General features: G+C 37.6%; 2 protein-coding genes across 2 annotated transcripts; one reads left to right on the forward strand and one right to left on the reverse strand.

The window, feature by feature from the left end:
- Nucleotides 1-161: 161 nt before the first annotated feature.
- On the reverse strand, nt 162-5,488 carry LOC128738296 (phenoloxidase 8-like). Its single transcript, XM_053833329.1, has 7 exons — nt 4,961-5,488; nt 4,548-4,901; nt 4,389-4,490; nt 4,034-4,327; nt 3,495-3,828; nt 3,193-3,436; nt 162-412 (listed from the first exon to the last, which is right to left on the reverse strand). The coding sequence occupies exons 1-7, from the start codon at nt 5,486-5,488 to the stop codon at nt 211-213; spliced, it is 2,058 nt and encodes a 685-aa protein (XP_053689304.1). The 3' UTR covers nt 162-210.
- Nucleotides 5,489-10,982: 5,494 nt separating this feature from the next.
- On the forward strand, nt 10,983-16,504 carry LOC128736028 (phenoloxidase 8-like). The gene is made up of 9 exons (XM_053830512.1): nt 10,983-11,864; nt 11,923-12,024; nt 12,093-12,720; nt 12,780-13,020; nt 13,083-13,272; nt 14,267-14,803; nt 14,859-15,314; nt 15,370-15,997; nt 16,059-16,504. The coding sequence occupies exons 1-9, from the start codon at nt 10,983-10,985 to the stop codon at nt 16,502-16,504; spliced, it is 4,110 nt and encodes a 1,369-aa protein (XP_053686487.1).
- The last annotated feature ends 682 nt before the right edge of the window (nt 16,505-17,186 follow it).

Here is a 17,186-nt window from a genome sequence, read left to right on the forward strand (position 1 = left end):
TAATCAGTATTTGCGCGTATGCCTATCATTGGCAATTAATAACTGTAGTACAAGAATTAACAAAATTTTGTGTTACATTAAGTTTAAGCGCTATTTAGTGACTGTTCTACGTATTAAGTTTTTGTCAATTACTGCATTTAATGATGAAATCCGGTGTAACCAAAGATAGTTCTATTTACTGCATTTTATAAAAGAGAAGAAAGCCGTTTTTCAAACTCTTGAGATCACCGTGTTAGTGAAGCGAATTTGGACAGGTGTTGTAGCCATGTTCTTGTAAGGACGAGTGAATTCTTTCAAACTGGATATCGTCGACGCGACCATACGATCGAATGGAAAGCCCATGTTGCGTGCGTCAGGATACAGCATATCACGAAGGCCGCAGTATGAGTGAGAATCGTTACATGGCGCATTTCTGAAAAGAACACCGCAATTAGATATTCAGATAAAATAGTGAATCGCTTGAAATAAACTTTGATATTGTTTCAAATCTAATTAAGTACTAGAAGTAAATGAATACCACATACGAAATCTGCAGCATTCGTTTGCCAACGAACGAAATTTGGCGAAATTGTAAAACGAGAGAAAGACGTATTATTTTAATTATACTACTATAAAATATGTATGCCGATTTTTTTCAAATGCGCGTATTTAAATCTTAGATTTGTGCGCGAGAGGTGTTATCCAAATATTATCAGGAAGAGCATCATGTTCAGAAGATATATGCAACAGTGTGAAAAGTCATGATAAATCATTAGCTTATTTTGAGGATATGTAGCTGCTGTTTGCAGATTTTAAAGTATTCAACAATGTTCAATTCGAAAAAAAGTATGCTTAGCTGATTTTTATTTAAATCGATGGAATAAATTCGTTTGCAGGTTCACCAAATCCGTAGTATTAGAAGTATATTGTTACTAAATTTAAAAATTTAGTATTATACTAAATAAAAAAGTTTGGTTTACGAAAAATAAGTTAGGGCGTTCTTTAAGCGTTTATCCGATCCGAGCCATATCAAATATGAATTAGTTGCTAATATCTTATTGTGTTATTATATAATACTTTGTTTTGTAGATATATTTGATAATACATTTTGTTTTGAACATTGGTAGAAAGTTAATTTTAATAGCTGAGTTATTATAATCAATTAGGACTTGGAGATTTAACATATATTATACAATGAGTTTTAAATATTGCTTATGTTATAGCATTTGGTATCAAATTAAAGAGAAGAAAACTTTTTCTAACTTAAATTCCACTATTTATATTTATTCGTGACAGATACGTATTTCGCCTACGACTTACAGGCTTCATCGGTGTCTGTTTTAGAACTTTCGAAAACAGACACTGATGAAGCCTGCAAGTCGTAGGCGAAATACGTATCTGTCGCGAATAAATATAAATAGTGGAATTTAAATTGGAAAAAGTTTTCTTCATTTCTTTTAATTTAGGTTTACTAGACACTCCAAAGTCCAAAACCTTCATGCATTACCTTAATAAATCATAAGTCTCATGCAATCTATCATATTGTTATTCAGACAACAGCGACACTTATTCTCGTTGGCGTGTTCTGGCATAAACAAAGGTGGGGCACAGACCATTCAAAATGTATTTACATCGCCGTGACAAGCGTAAGATAGTAGACAGGAAGAAAATCTCTCATTTGCACATTGGACCTTGGCTCGAGAAATATGCTTTGGGACATGGAATTAAACTTGAAATAGGAATAAAAATTAAATTACAATTGGTATTGAAATAAAATTTGAGATCGGTGTCAAAATTGGACTTTAAAGTCAAAAGTTCAAAGTCGAAAACACAAAAGTCAAAATATTAGTTGAGATAAAAATCAAAGGTTAAAAGCGAAAATAAAAACTCAAAAATAAAAAGTTTTAATTCACAAGTAAAACGCCTGAAATTAAAAGTTAAAATTTTGAAGGCAAAATTAAAAAATAAAATAAAAACGTTTAAAATCAAAGGTCAAAATTAATAATCAAACGAAAATTAAACGGCAAAATTTAAGACAAAAATTTAACGACAATCAAAGTTAAGAAAAAGAAAAGTCAATAGTCAAAAACCAAAAGTTAAAAACAAACATTTGAAGTCAATTCAAAAGTGGTCTCTTGGAAGGCAGAGCTAAATAATCAAAACTCAAAAATTACAGGTCTAATATCAAAAGCTGAAGTCGAAGCTCACATAAAAGTTAAAATGAATTGGCTGCTCCTGATCTTGGGTCTATTAAATTAAAAAAAACCTAAACAAAAATACACAAAATCAAAAGTTGCCCAACAGTCAAAAGTTAAAGGTGAACAATCAAAAGTATAATCAAATGTATAGTCGAAAGTCAAAAGTTCAAAAGGTAGAACTCAAAAACTAAAAGGCATATATCAATTCAGAATTTTATTCAAAAGTCCAACCTCAAAAATCAATTAAAGTCAAAGATAGAAGTCGAAGATTGAAAATCGAAATTTGAAAATTCCAAGTGAAATACTTAATGTTGAAAATGAAAAGTAAAAATACAAAATAAACCTAAAGCCAAAATTTAAATGTCAGAGTCAAAAATCAAATATCACAAGGTTTTCAAAAAAGCATTGGGCTCAAGCGTCTTTCTAAGACTTGACCCTACCTTCTTTATCGACAGACTTCGCGGCCGGCTGTTAGAGTATAGAACAGTTATGGGACTAGTGCAACAATCCTACTGATTCTATCTAGCAGCACCGCCTAGTCAAGATTCGAACATACTACGACTGGCTTGTTAGACCAGCATCGTTCCTCGAGACTAACTAGGCGGTTGCAAGGGTGGTTTATTGCGATTCAAAATTGAAAAGTCAAAGTCAGAAGTCAAAGGTTAAAATAAATATTCAAAAGTCAAGATTTAAAAATCGAAAATCTAATGTCACAATTTGTAAGTAAAAAGTTGAACTGCAGAATTCAAAAGCCGAAACTCCGAATATTGCTAAACTAAACTTGCAATTTGAATTGAAAGCAGATGTTTGACATTTGACAGGCAGGATTTGAATTAGAACTTGAAAAAGGACTTAAGCTGGCTTCGAAATCGGACTTAATATTGGGCACCTGCTTAATCGAAATCGGACTTAAAATAAAATGTCAAAATCAGCATTGTAAGAGCGTGGGCGTTATACAGACCAACTGCAATGTTTGTGGATTGTAACAAAGTATAATAAAATGTTTATCACTTACTCATCAAAGTCCTGATTGACCACATCGTCGTTGTAATTGGAAATCATTACAAATAAATCATACATCGTTCCTTGAGGACTACCCTTGGGTATAAGCATGTGCGATGGCCATCCACAATTGCAGAATCTAAACTGTTCATTGTTCGCTTGGTTTGAAGCGGCAACATTGCGGAATGTGCGTTCATATGGGATGGTCACACTGGATTGCTCGGATCGGCGTACGATATTGTTTTCTCCTGGGTTCACTACAATGTTCGAAAATATTATTATTAGAGGAAGTCTAGTTCACGTTGATTCACCTACTATTAACTGTAAATTTGTCAAGTTCAATCATCCAACGACGTTGTTCTCGGAAGGGTATATTTCTACCCGCTTCATCAGTTACAGGAGCGATGAAAATTCTCACTGTGCCGCGTTTGTTGGAATCACTATCGTTTTTGACTTTGATTCTAAAGGTGAATGGAGCATGTTGAATATGTGTAAACGTGGCAAATGCATTACCCTCTGGACCGAAATCCAGTCCAGTACCAAGGTCGACTTGGGACCGTTGCCAGAAAGTCAGAAGAATATTGCTTTTTGTTCCAGCTCGATTCAATTGGGCGCTAATCGATTCGATTTCCACATCCGAGTTAGATAACTAAAAACAAATTATATATTGTAAAAAAAGTGTCAATTTACGCCAAAAACGTTTTTGAGTAATGCCAATTTCGGTATGGATATCAAATCAAGTGTAATAGGAGAATGCTTTTCACCCAATGTGACTTACCCAGCTTCACAATTCATTGATTTGCTTGAGTAGTAGGATTAAAATAATGAAAAATATTGTCTCCGAAATCAATTACCTCATCCTTGGTGTACGGCTTAAATCGACGTTTATGGCGTTCAAAAATATCATCAATATGTTGATGCCAGCGGTAAAATACTGGATCACGCATAGCTGTGGTATTGTCTGCCATTACCCCGAAACCTTCTAAGAAAGAATTATCTGGATCATGGATATAACCGAGCATATTATGTCCTTCGTTATGTAGTCTTCCGTAGTAATTCACATCAGGTGTAAGCGTGGAGTTTTCTACCATGTTTCCAAGAACGTCAATACCTGCTCTATTATCCAGCTGTATCTGTGTACCGTTGGCCTTAAGCAAATAAATGTTTAATAGTTAGTTTAAAAATATTTCATAATTTAGACGATTTTACCGCGTTTGCAAAACCAGCATCTATTGCTTCAAATATTCTTCCGGTCCAAGTTTCCATGTCACTAATTGATACAATTACTTGGTCCTCCACACGATTCAGATCCTAAATTGGTTTATTAAACATGCGATATGACACATTTATACACGACACAATACTTACACTTAACATTTGATTACGACCTCGACCCGGATAGGTTCGGTTATTGGAGCTTCGAATGATTTTCGGAAAATAGGCTTCTGGTATAGTTTCTCGAAGATGAGCAAATGTGCGTACGCGCGGTAGTCCGTTCGCAAATCGCTCCGTATTATATCGAGCAATGACCTGTTGATGCATGTAGTAGAAAAGTTCTCCTCTACGATCTTTTCTCACAACTCTGTCCGGACCGTCAGCTGGGTATACTAAGTGCCAATGCCAATGATGTAAATTTACGCCAATATCTTCTCGCCAATAAGCCATTCTTTGTTCCAATTCTCTCTCGGAAGCTGTATAGTTCATCGGTATGTCAATGGCCATCTATAAACGCACAGTTATTTCCCATACGTTCAACACATCAACAAAACTAACTAACTAACCCTGTCACCTTGACTAACAACTCTGCCTTCCTCTTGCATTTGTGGAAAAACAGCTGGATCTATGAAACGATCTGGAAACATTTCCAAGAAACTCGGTATCGGAACATTTGCCGTATCCGGTCGATGTTGTAATGCCACTGACAGCGCATATTGGAACATTGGTCCATTAACACGATCTCTACAGTATGCAGCCACTGCGCATAAGTTGTCCGGATCACTTTGATTTAGGAAAAGTTCTATTAATTGACCAGCAACACGTCGGTGCATCTCGTTGAATGTCGAAAAACCTCCGCGTCGGGGAATCGGTTGCGCGAAACTGATATCGGGAGCGGCAATATTCGGCAGCGGAATTCGTGTTGGTACATTGGAACCGAAACGACTTTGCAGCGTTTGGCCTAAGGGCCGATATCGATCGGTGAGATAATTATCGGGTAGATCGAAGTACACTTGTCCTCCCGATTTTGGAAGGAACATAGGTTCGTAAGGGCGCTGAAGTAGCCCGTGAAATTTTACGTTATTATTTGCCATTGTATTTGCCACTAGCCAAATGAATTCGGTTGTCCACTGGTGTACATATGCGACGATAATTGCATCTTGTTCGGCTTATATATTTGCATTAAACCGCAAACGGAAGTTGATAAAAGTATGATATGATAAAAGTGCGGTAATGAAAGCAGTGCATTGCAGTTCATTTTTATATAATTGTTTACTTCGAATGTCTAGCGGTTATGCTATTTTGTATTTTTGCTTACTTACATCGTTATGTTTAGAACCCAATTTGCAAATGTAACGTGCGACTGCGTGGACCACCATGATAAGTGTAAGACGAAGAGCTTCACCATCCAATCTGACCTATTCATTCAGTAAACTGATTGGTTTTTAAATCAAACTTATAAATATACGCTTAAAATTGTTCTAGGGAGTGAATTAATTATTTTTAAAACGATCTCCTCACAAATTCAAATCATTTAAAATCACCAATACAAATTTTAGAAATTTGTATAACAACATAACAGATAACTTTAACTTTATGGTAACTTATTGGTGCCTATTGGATGCATGTCTTTTTGCTTTAAGGTTAGACACGTAGATCGAAAACCTTGAAGCGAATTGTAAATGTGAGACAAATGTGAATGTAAATGTGAAATGTATTTCAAAATGTAATGATCGTGACCGTAAGTACGGCCTAAAAATTATCCGAGTGAATTGGTTCAAACATTTCAGCTTCAGCCATATTCCGACTATTATACAATTTTAATGTATTGGCGGTGATGAATCCAGTCAATTTCTTATTCCAGTTGTTGCCATGTGCATTATTCACACTCTTCCCTATGATGCTATATGATGCCACGTCTGTTTGTCTGTGTTGCTAAGTCCGTTAGTCTATGGTTCTAATTCCTATCAGACGTCCGGACCTATCCAGCTTTTTACGCACTATAATGGCGGACGCTATAAATTGTTTTCGCAATATGCGAACAATCTTTATTGCAACTCTGCATCCATCAAATCTGGCACTCTTCTCCTGTAAGGCCACATAGGAGTATTTGAGCCGAAAAGTTGGTCTAAAGTATTGTTAATCATTTTTATTAGAGTAAACAAGCGGTAATGAGTGAAAAATAGTATCATAAGTTCTTTGAAGTAATTTTTTATGGAATTATGTTTGTATCTACCTAGTAGTGTAGCACAACTTTTATGATATGGCTTTTACTGTAATTGAACAATGGAAACTTTTAACTTTTTTAGAAATTGTGTGAATAAAGGGAGAGAGATATATGAGCGAGAGGTAAGAGAGAGAGAGAGAGAGAGAGAGAGAGAGAGAGAGAGAGAGAGAGAGAGAGAGAGAGAGAGAGAGAGAGAGAGAGAGAGAGAGAGAGAGAGAGAGAGAGAGAGCGGTGAGATCTTAAACACTTGCCTTCGTTTTCCTGCGCATGCTTCACTCTCGGTCCATTATTGAATTCCTTCGATGGGTGACCCTCCGGAAATTATTACAGGAAAACCTAATCCAGATCCAGCATGTACTTATTCTTCTTTCAAAATAGGCCTTTTGACTGACAACACGCTTATCGAATGAATTGCGCAATGAAGAGACTCAAAGCATGCGCAAATTTGATAGAAATTAAAGAAATTTGGCGAATTTCTCTTTTAATACCTAACATTTCTTGTTCAATTACTTTATAGAGCATTCCTCTGCTGTCTCACAAGCACAATGGCATAAAATTTATGTTTTAAATGCTTAAAATTTCATGATAGCATAATTTATCATAAGAAAAATGCTGCGAAATTGAATATTTCATCATTTATTAAAAAGTTTTTATTTCATAAAATTGCAAAAAGTTGCAAAAATTTCACTCACAACGCTCTTCCTGAGACTCTAAGCTATCAAATGGCATCAAAGATTGTAATGAGAAAAGGTGAGAACATAAACATATATCACTTTAAACTAGCAACGTATTTGTGCTAATTTGCTATAATAAATACTGCTCGCTTGTCATCATTATATTCATTGAAATCTTAAGTCTATATCAACAAATAATTGTAAAATCGTTGAGTTTCAAAAGCCTTTTTACAGCTGGTCGATATGATATATATAGCCTTAGAAATGTGAAAGGCAACATCCTTACCTACATGAGCGAAAATATATGGCCCATTTTTACTCGAAGTTTGACAGCTCTATGCAAGATGTAAACAGGACAAATGATTTCAAAATTAACGTTACATTGTGTGATAGGTATCTGGAAAGACAGCGAAGTTTAATTAGAGGGGATTGAACGAGTTTCAACTTTCCTCATTTTGACCAGCTTTTTGGTCTAAATACGCCTCTGTGCAGTGTTGTCTTTCTTTCGTTTACGCAAAAGAAGGAGAGCAATTGTTTTGTTTACATTTCGCACATTCTTGCGCTCTTGCGTAAACGAAAAAAAGAGCAATTCGCAGAAATTCGTGTTTCATTTGTATGGGAGCCCCCCTCTTAGTGGGGCAAGGGGTCTCTAATCATCATAAGAACCTTCCCTGACCCCAAAAACCCCTATATGCAAATTTTCACGCCGATCGGTTCAGTAGCTTTCGATTCTATAAGGAAGATACGGGCAGACAGACAGACAGAAATCCATGTTTATAGGTATAGATTTGTATGGGAGCCCCCCCTCTTAGTGGGGTGAGGGATCTCTAACCATCATAAGAACCTTCCCTGGCACCAAGATCCCCTACATGCAAATTTTCACTCCGATCGGTTAAGTAGTTTTCGATTCTATAAGGAACTAGCTGACCCGACAAACTTCTATGATGTACATAAATCGTGAATCTCGGATGACCTTTGTCACAATCTTAAGTTTTGCAAGTTTCTGGGGAGTTCATGGGTGTTTTAATATACAAATTTTCTTCACAGTAAAGTAGAAAACAACTCCCCCCATTGCTTAGCCTGATAAAATAAAGCGGATAGCATTTAAATATTCTTCATCATTACAAACCATTTCGCCGAATACCATTTTGCGGAGCACCAATTCTCGGTTGACCATAACGCGGAATATAGAGTTTCGCACAATACCATTTCACGAAAAACCTTACGCGGAATGTACCATTTCACGGAAAATCTTTTCGTAGAAAAAGTACCATTTCGCAGGGGTGACCCAACTGAAGGAAAGTAATAGAAGTCAGAAGACCTAGGAAAATAAATAAACCTAGGTAGAGATGATCTCTACGGGGGACTGCCCCCCGCAGTGGCCGGCGCTTCCGACGGCAGGTCGCCGGCAACACTCGCGGCCTGTGGCCGTCTCGCACCGAATTATATAATGTTACTTTTGATAGTTTTTGATGGTCTTGTTATTGATTAATGTTTTATGAAAGAGTCTAAGATTTCTCGAGTTCGATTAGTTTTTGAGTTACGCAAAAATTTCTGTTTAATTTGTATGAGAGTCCTTATCCCCCTACCACAGGGGTGAGGGGTCTCAAACCATCATTAAAAAAAATTCTTGTCTCCAAAAACACCCACATGCCAAATTTGGTTCCATTTGCTTGATTAGTTCTCGAGGTATGATGAAATTTGTATTTCATTTGTATGGAAGCCCCCCCCCCCCTCTTAAAAGGGAGAGGGGTCATTATTCCCCTCCTAAAGAAGGGAGGGGTCGCAATTCACCATAATAGAAAAACATTGCCTACAAAACACCCACATGCTAAATTTGGTTCCATTTGCTTGATTAGTTCTCGAGTTATGAGGAAATTTGTATTTCATTTGTATGGGAGCCCCCCCTCCTAAAATGGTAAGGGGTCTCAATTCATCATAGAAAAAAATCATGCCTCCAAAAACACCCACATGCCAAATATGGTTCCTGTTGATTAATTAGTTTTCTAGTTATGAGAAAATTTGTATTTCATTTGTATAGGAGCCCCCCTCCTAAAGTGGGGAGGGGTCTCAATTCACCATAGAAAAAATTCTTGTCTCCAAAAACACCCACATGTAAAATTTTGTTCCATTTGCTTGATTAGTTCTCGAGTTATGAGGAAATTTGTGTTTCATTTGTATGGGAGCCCCCCTCCCCCCTCTTAGTGGGGTGAGGGATCTCTAACCATCATAAGAACCTTCCCTGGCACCAAAAACCCCTACATGCAAATTTTCACGCCGATTGGTTTAGTAGTTTTCGATTCTATAAGGAATATACGGACAGACAGACAGGCAGAAATCCATTTTTAAGGTATAGATTTAAAAAAATTAAGTTTTCTATGCAACCATGTAAAAAGCGAAACGAAAAATTTACTTAAAAAATTATTTTGAAATGCTTAGATCTTGTTTCATTATGTTATAACGGTATCTAATAGCCAAAAGTTAGTTCTTAGCTTTAACCCTTTATAAGGCAGTGGCAACTATATTGCCACCAACAATTTTTTTTATTTTGCTTCTATAATTATATTGATGTCATTATAGACGCAAAACAAATATTTTTCGTTGGTGGCAATATAGTTGCCACGGCCTTATAAAAAGTTAAGCACTAGCCGCTTAATTTAAAGATAGCAGACATAAAAGAGATTGCTTCTGAAGACACTTAAACTAACAACTATTCCGAGGCACGAAACTTTTTCGAAATCAGAATTCAAACTAACAATTTGTGATAGCAGACAATTTTAGTCTTCTGTCAGTCGAACCAATCACTCGTTGGGGAGCAGTTATGCCATGACCCAACTAACGAATTCTGGCTGTATATAACTTTTGGTCCGAACTCAATCTAAATCTGACAACACTAAACCGTCTAAAAAGCCACCAGTCCAGTGTAGTTGATATCCGAATCGTACTAAATATCATTAAAGTATTGCTTGTTTTGTTGTTTTAAAACAATTCTTTTACAAGTGGATCGTGGAGATGGTCCGGTTTCTCATTACCCAAAACCAAACCCGACTCGAACCCGGATTTATTTTTTTCGTTAAGCCCGAACCCGACCCGAACCCGAATATTTCTTTTCGGTCAAACCCGAACCCGACCCGAACTCCGCACCTGGTTAAACTGTCAAGCCTGAACCCGACATGTTTCGGGTTGCGGGTCTGAAACCCCGTGTTATTGTGTTTCATAACTTTACACCATCTTTCATATTTGTTTAATATGAATGACTAAAATTTTTTTACACAGATCATGAAACTGTCCGTGTCTTAAGTGTGCGGAATTACCAGCAGTTACTGTATTCAACAAATCGAATAGCGACAGCTGACTAGGAGAACGTTCATAATACATTGGTTAATGACCTAAAGTATGTATGCGAGCACTGAGTCAAGTTTAGTGTTCGGCAACAATGTATCATTATCAGAGATAGCAACAACAAATGATTTTTCTGGTATAAATTCCACTTTGATGCACATATGCAAACTGCATATTGCGGTTTTTAAATCCTGTAAATACATTTACCTCTGCACGGGTGGATATTTAGCAGATCATTAGCATTTAAACATATAGAACCGATTTATATAAAAGCCTTTCTCTGTAGCATTTAAGCTTAGTTTCAGTGTGATTTGCAATCTGTTAACCGTTTTTGAAGCGCTCAAGATGTCTGACTGGAAAACAGGACTTCTGTGTCTTATGACACGTCCCTGCGAACCGCTTTTCTATCCGAAGTATGGAGGGCAAACGTATATGGCTTTACCGGAGCACTATTTGACCGACCGCTATCGAGCTATATCTGGATTAATTGGAGAGCGTTTTGGAGCTGTCGCTTCTAATCAAATAGTTGTAAAACCTGTTGATCTTCCTAACTTGAATTACGCGGAATCGATTCCGCGGCATTGTAGTTTCAATTTCTTTGGCACTACACAACGTAAAATCGCTGGAAGATTGGTAGAGGATTTTATGAAACAACCTGACCCAGAAACGCTTTTGTCTGTGGCATCGTACGCTCGAGATCGTGTGAATCCAACATTATTTCAATATGCTTTAACAATCGCGTTGCAGCATCGGAAAGATACGAGCGGCATTTCAATGCCTACAATGTTGGAAATGTTTCCAATGCGATTCGTAGACCCTTTAGTGGTACCTCGGTTGAAAGAAGAAGGATTTGTTGTTACACCATCGCAAAGAATATCCATTGACATGCCATTGATATACACTGCTTCTGACAGTAATCCTGAGCAGAGGTTGGCATATTTTAGAGAGGATATTGGAGTAAATCTTCACCATTGGCATTGGCATCTAGTTTATCCAGCTGACGGTCCAATTGAGGTAGTAAATAAGGATAGACGAGGCGAGTTATTTTTCTACATGCATCGACAGATAGTTGCTCGGTACGATGCAGAGCGGTTCTGTAACTTTTTGCCACCAACGGTCCCGTTGAGAAATCTAAGAGAGCCTATTCCAGAGCCTTATTATCCAAAAATTTTAAACAGTGCTACGAATGTTACTTATCCAGCGAGGCATAAAAACATGACGATAACTGTAAGTTATTCACAATATTAATAAAATTTCAGTCCAACAATAATTTTGAATCTTAAAGCATATGAATAGGCCAGCAGATGATGCAGTAGCAACAATTCTCGAAATGGAAAATCTAATAGGACGATTCATAGAAGCTGCCAAGAGCGGGGAGGTGGTTCTCGTAAGAGCTGTTCATTTATTATTTTGTTTGATATTATACTATTATAATTTTACTTTATTTTTTATTAGCCGAATGAAGAACGAATGAAGCTTGATGACATCACAGGAATAGATGTTCTTGCGAACATTTTGGAAAACACAATCTTGTCAGTGAACATCCCTTACTATGGCAATATCCACTCGACAATTCATGACTTGTTAGCATTTATTCATGATCCCGATGGGGAGTTCCTAGAAGGACCCGGAGTGATCGGTGACTTGGCAACGGCAATTCGGGATCCTGTTTTCTATCGTCTTCACTGGTTTGTGGATGATATGTTCGAGCTGCACAAACAAACGTTGACTCCGTATAGCACAAATGAGTTAGAATTTTCAGGTGTAACCGTCAATGAGGTTTCTGTACAAGTTACGAATGGCAAAGCGGCTGATAATCGACTTCTAACGTTCTGGCAACGTTCGCAAGTAGATCTTGGTGTTGGATTAGATTTTGGACCAGAAGGTAATGTGGCGGCGACATTTACGCATCTCCAGCATGCGCCATTCATCTATCGTATCAATGTTTTGAACCACTCGCTAAAGGTTCGCAGGGGAACTGTTAGAATTTTTCTGGCGCCAATTTACGATGGAGACAGTGAATTACTTTCTTTCGACCAACAGCGTCGTCACGTTATTGAACTGGATAAGTTTGCAGTAGATTGTGAGTAACTGATTGAACACCTGTGTTTTGTTATAATCTAAACAGATATTTTTTGGCAGTGAATCCTGGAATGAACCATATTACTCGCTCCTCTCAGGAGTCTAGTGTGACGATACCCTTTGAGAGGACCTTTCGTCGTCAAGATGTAGCGTTTATGCCAGGAAATGAGCGTTTTAGATTTTGTAATTGCGGTTGGCCAGACCACATGCTTCTTCCTAAAGGGACGTCAAACGGAACACTCTATGAACTGCTTGTAATGGTATCAGATTTCGCAGAAGACTCTGTCGTCGAGTTTGACGAGTATAATTTGAATATTATTCAACAAATGAAAAAGTTGTTTGACACTGTTTTTCTTTCTATAGGCAACAAGATTGTAACGATTCACATTCTTATTGCGGACTACAGGATCGCCTTTATCCAGATCGAAGAGCCATGGGGTATCCTTTCGACAGAACTTTCAATGCCGATGTAACTCAAATGAAGGATCTTGTACAACAATTCAGCAACATAAATAGAGCGGTTGTGGAAATTCGCTTTACGAATTCAGTGATTGCAAGAACTTAGTTAAATGATGGAGTTACACACAAAAAAAGCAAAAAACATACATACGAATTGAAAACAATATCTTTGTACATTGATTTAGCATTTCTAAGAATATTCATATTAGGCTGGAAATACTTAAATACAATCGTACACAGAAAGTTGCAACTTTGCGCATAACTTTGAATACAGCACTTAAGTGCTTAAGTTTCAATAATAAATTATATTATCTTATGGCATTATATATACACGTCTTTGAACTAAATTTGAAGAAGCCATGTTCTGCGGCGCTTAATTATTCTAACAGTTCGGAATAAAACCCATGCTGTTGAACTTTATCCACCTGCAACTAAAATCTTACTAAAATTATTTGACGACCGTATTTTTACTGAAATTCAATTAACAATTAAAAACTTTATCCAACATTTCCGAAATATAGACTACCGTAAAGTGTCCCGCACTTTGGAATTCCTTACCGGTGTTAGGTAGAGGTTTCCCAGAAGTGCTGTATGCAGCCGTTCAATATAATTTTCATTTTCAATTCATGTTATATAGAAAAATATTCCTAGAAAACATTCTAGTTAGTGCATCTGGTAGTAATTTTTCCTAGATTTCTCAAATGCTTATAGATTTCTCATATGCTTATATCTCTGGAAATATTAGGTTGCGAAACAAACTATATGTTTTTATTTGACTCATAAGAGTATCCTAACAGTGATGGAAAAATATAATTTTGAGTTAGTGGTATTACTTAAAAAACAAATCAAATTTAAATCTTGCACAGCTGCTTTATTTACGTCTTATTTTATAAGTGTGATTTGCAATTAACGCGATGCAGATGTTATCTAACCACAATTTCAGAAACCGCAAAAAAGTCAAAATGACAAATTTGTGATACGCGTCTGTGTACAGTTAGAAGGAACCTTTTGGATCAACTATAAAAAGACCTGCTTAGTAATTTAGAACATTATTCCGTATCGTGTTTTCGACGGCACAAGATATTCAGTATCTGAGCAGAATGTCCGACAATCGAAAGTTACTTACACTGCTTCAACGCCCTTTGGAGCCAACATTCTACCCAAAAGATAACGGGAGAACGGTCATAGATCTACCGGAAAATTATCTCACTGAACGCTACCGCCCCATCGGTGCCAGTCTACAAAATCGCTTTGGTAGTGACGCGGATACGAGAATTCCAGTACGCAATGTGGGAACGCCAAACATAGCTTTTGCTGAAGTGATTGATCGCCGGGGTGGGTTTTCCTTGTTCAACCGAATGCATCGCAAAATTGCCGGTGACCTGATTGCACTGTTCGTGAATCAACCCGATGTCGATTCATTAATGAGTGTAGGCGCATACGCACGAGATCGTTTGAATCCGATGTTGTTCCAATATGCTCTATCGGTTGCTGTTCAACACCGACCAGACACGAAGGAGTTGAATATTCCTTCTCTGTTGGAACTATTTCCGGATTCTTTTGTTGATCCATCGGTTTTTCCAAAGCTTCGAGAGGAAGGAGCTGTTGTTACGGAAGAGAATCGGGTAAGCAGACTGCACGATTACATTTTCGATTGAATTTGAATTTTGTTCTTGTTAGATGACAATTGATATTCCCATTAACTATACTGCATCGGAACGTGAAGACGAACAGAGATTGGCGTATTTCCGGGAGGATATTGGTGTAAACTTGCATCATTGGCACTGGCATTTGGTGTACCCTGGTGACGGTCCTGATGCAGTTGTGCGGAAAGATCGTCGGGGTGAACTGTTCTATTACATGCACCAGCAACTGATTGCTCGGTATAATATTGAACGGTTCTGCGCTCGCCTTGGTCGTGTCCAACCATTGAATAATTTGCGAGTTCCACTTGCGGAAGGGTATTTTCCGAAAATTATCAGAAGCTCCAACAATCGTGCATTCCCGCCGCGACCACAGAATCAAGTTTTAAGAGATATCAATCGAGTTGATGATAACGTCATTTTTACTGTCAACGATTTGGAACGTTGGGGAAGTCGTATTGCTGAAGGTATCGATGCTGGTTTCGTAATTGGAGTAAGTTCATTATGCTTTGACAGAGTGCGTTATTCCTAACGTATTTTTTTTTTAGCAAAATGGACAACGGGTTCCACTAACCGAATCTACTGGTATTGACATATTAGGAAACATCATGGAACCGTCGTCATTGTCTGTAAATAGTCAATATTACGGCAGTTATCATGGTGATTTGCATAATGTGATTGCATATAGTCATGATCCTGATAATCGATTCCTGGAAGGTTACGGTGTTGTTGGGGAATTCCAGACGGCTATGCGCGATCCAACTTTTTATCGTTTGCATTGCGAAGTAGACAATATGTTCCATCGCTTCAAGAATACGCTGCAACCGTATCCGGCAAATCAATTGAATTATGACGGAATCCAAATTCAATCCCTCGCCGCTCAGTTGAATCGGGCAAATGCCCCTGCAAATGTGCTCCTCACATATTGGCAACGTTCGCAGGTGGATTTGGCTACAGGATTAGACTTTGGGCCGCAAGGAAACGTGTTTGCTTCATTTACTCATCTGCAGCATGCACCGTTCACTTTCCGTATAACCGTTAACAATGATAGTGGATCGTTGAGGCGCGGTACTTGTCGTATTTTCATTGGGCCAAAAGTTGACGAACGTAACTCTTCCTTGACATATCAAGAACAGCGTATTTTGATGATAGAATTGGACAAGTTCACAGTCAACCGTAAGTAGAGTTATTTAATATGAAATTTTTTCTAAACGATTGTTCAATAACTTTTTTTTAGTAAATCCCGGAACAAATAACATTGTCCGTCGTTCTGAGCAGTCCAGCGTTACCATTCCATACGAAAGAACCTTCCGACAGGTAGCGCTTTCCAATCAACCAGGAACGGAGGCATTCAGGTTCTGTAACTGTGGATGGCCGCATCACTTGCTGCTTCCAAAAGGAACTCCAGAAGGAATGCAGTTTGACATGTTCGCGATGATTTCTGATTATAACAACGACACTGTAAACCAGGAATTCGATGAAAATGTGAACTGTAACGATTCCCACTCGTTCTGTGGGCTTAGAGATCGTCTCTACCCTGACAGGCGCTCCATGGGATATCCATTCGATCGTCGTGCTCCCAACAATGTGCGTACACTTCAAGATTTCGTTAGAGGAAATAGCAATATGGCATTAACGAATGTTCAGGTTAGATTCACCAACACCGTTATCGCTAGAACATAAATTGAAGAAAAAACAACAAACAGCATACCTATAACTTGGATTTCTTACTAAAGTAAATACACAAAAACATGTAATAGCATAAAACTCTTTCGTTTATTTGACGATGGTGAATACCCCCTAAATGTACTGTTATTATTCTCTTCTCTATCTTTTGAGGCCAATTTCGAGAGCTTTGCCTATAATTTGCCGTTCTCTCAGTTACAGCTTCCGTGCGGAGCAGTGTGCTCATGGTTTTCCATTTCTCTCTGTTGTTATCATGTGATAACGTTGCGACATATAGCCACATGGCAGCGCTCAGTTAATAAAAAGCTATCCGTTCAGTATTGGCTGCGGCTACACAGTGTCATGTAGCTTCGTAGCTTGTTTTTAGCAGCTGGCTGATACTCTATATATAGGATGAGCAAACCAAAATCAAGGAAAACATAAAATGCGTTTTGTGTAAAGACTGGTGGTAGAATAAATATTAGATTGTACAAATTAAAAGGGAAAAATTATACCACTGAAGTATTATGATAGAAAATAAAATATGTAGGTTTCAGATGTATTTTAACATAAAACAAAAATAATCACTGGCGTGCCCGGAGATAGCGCACCAATTCTACAAAACAATTATCAAATATTTAGATGAAAATCTGTGCGTTTCTTCTGAAAAAAGCATACTGAACATAATACTACCAAAAAT

The sequence above is a fragment of the Sabethes cyaneus genome, chromosome 2, assembly GCF_943734655.1.
Source record: "Sabethes cyaneus chromosome 2, idSabCyanKW18_F2, whole genome shotgun sequence".
Taxonomy (NCBI): domain Eukaryota; kingdom Metazoa; phylum Arthropoda; class Insecta; order Diptera; family Culicidae; genus Sabethes; species Sabethes cyaneus.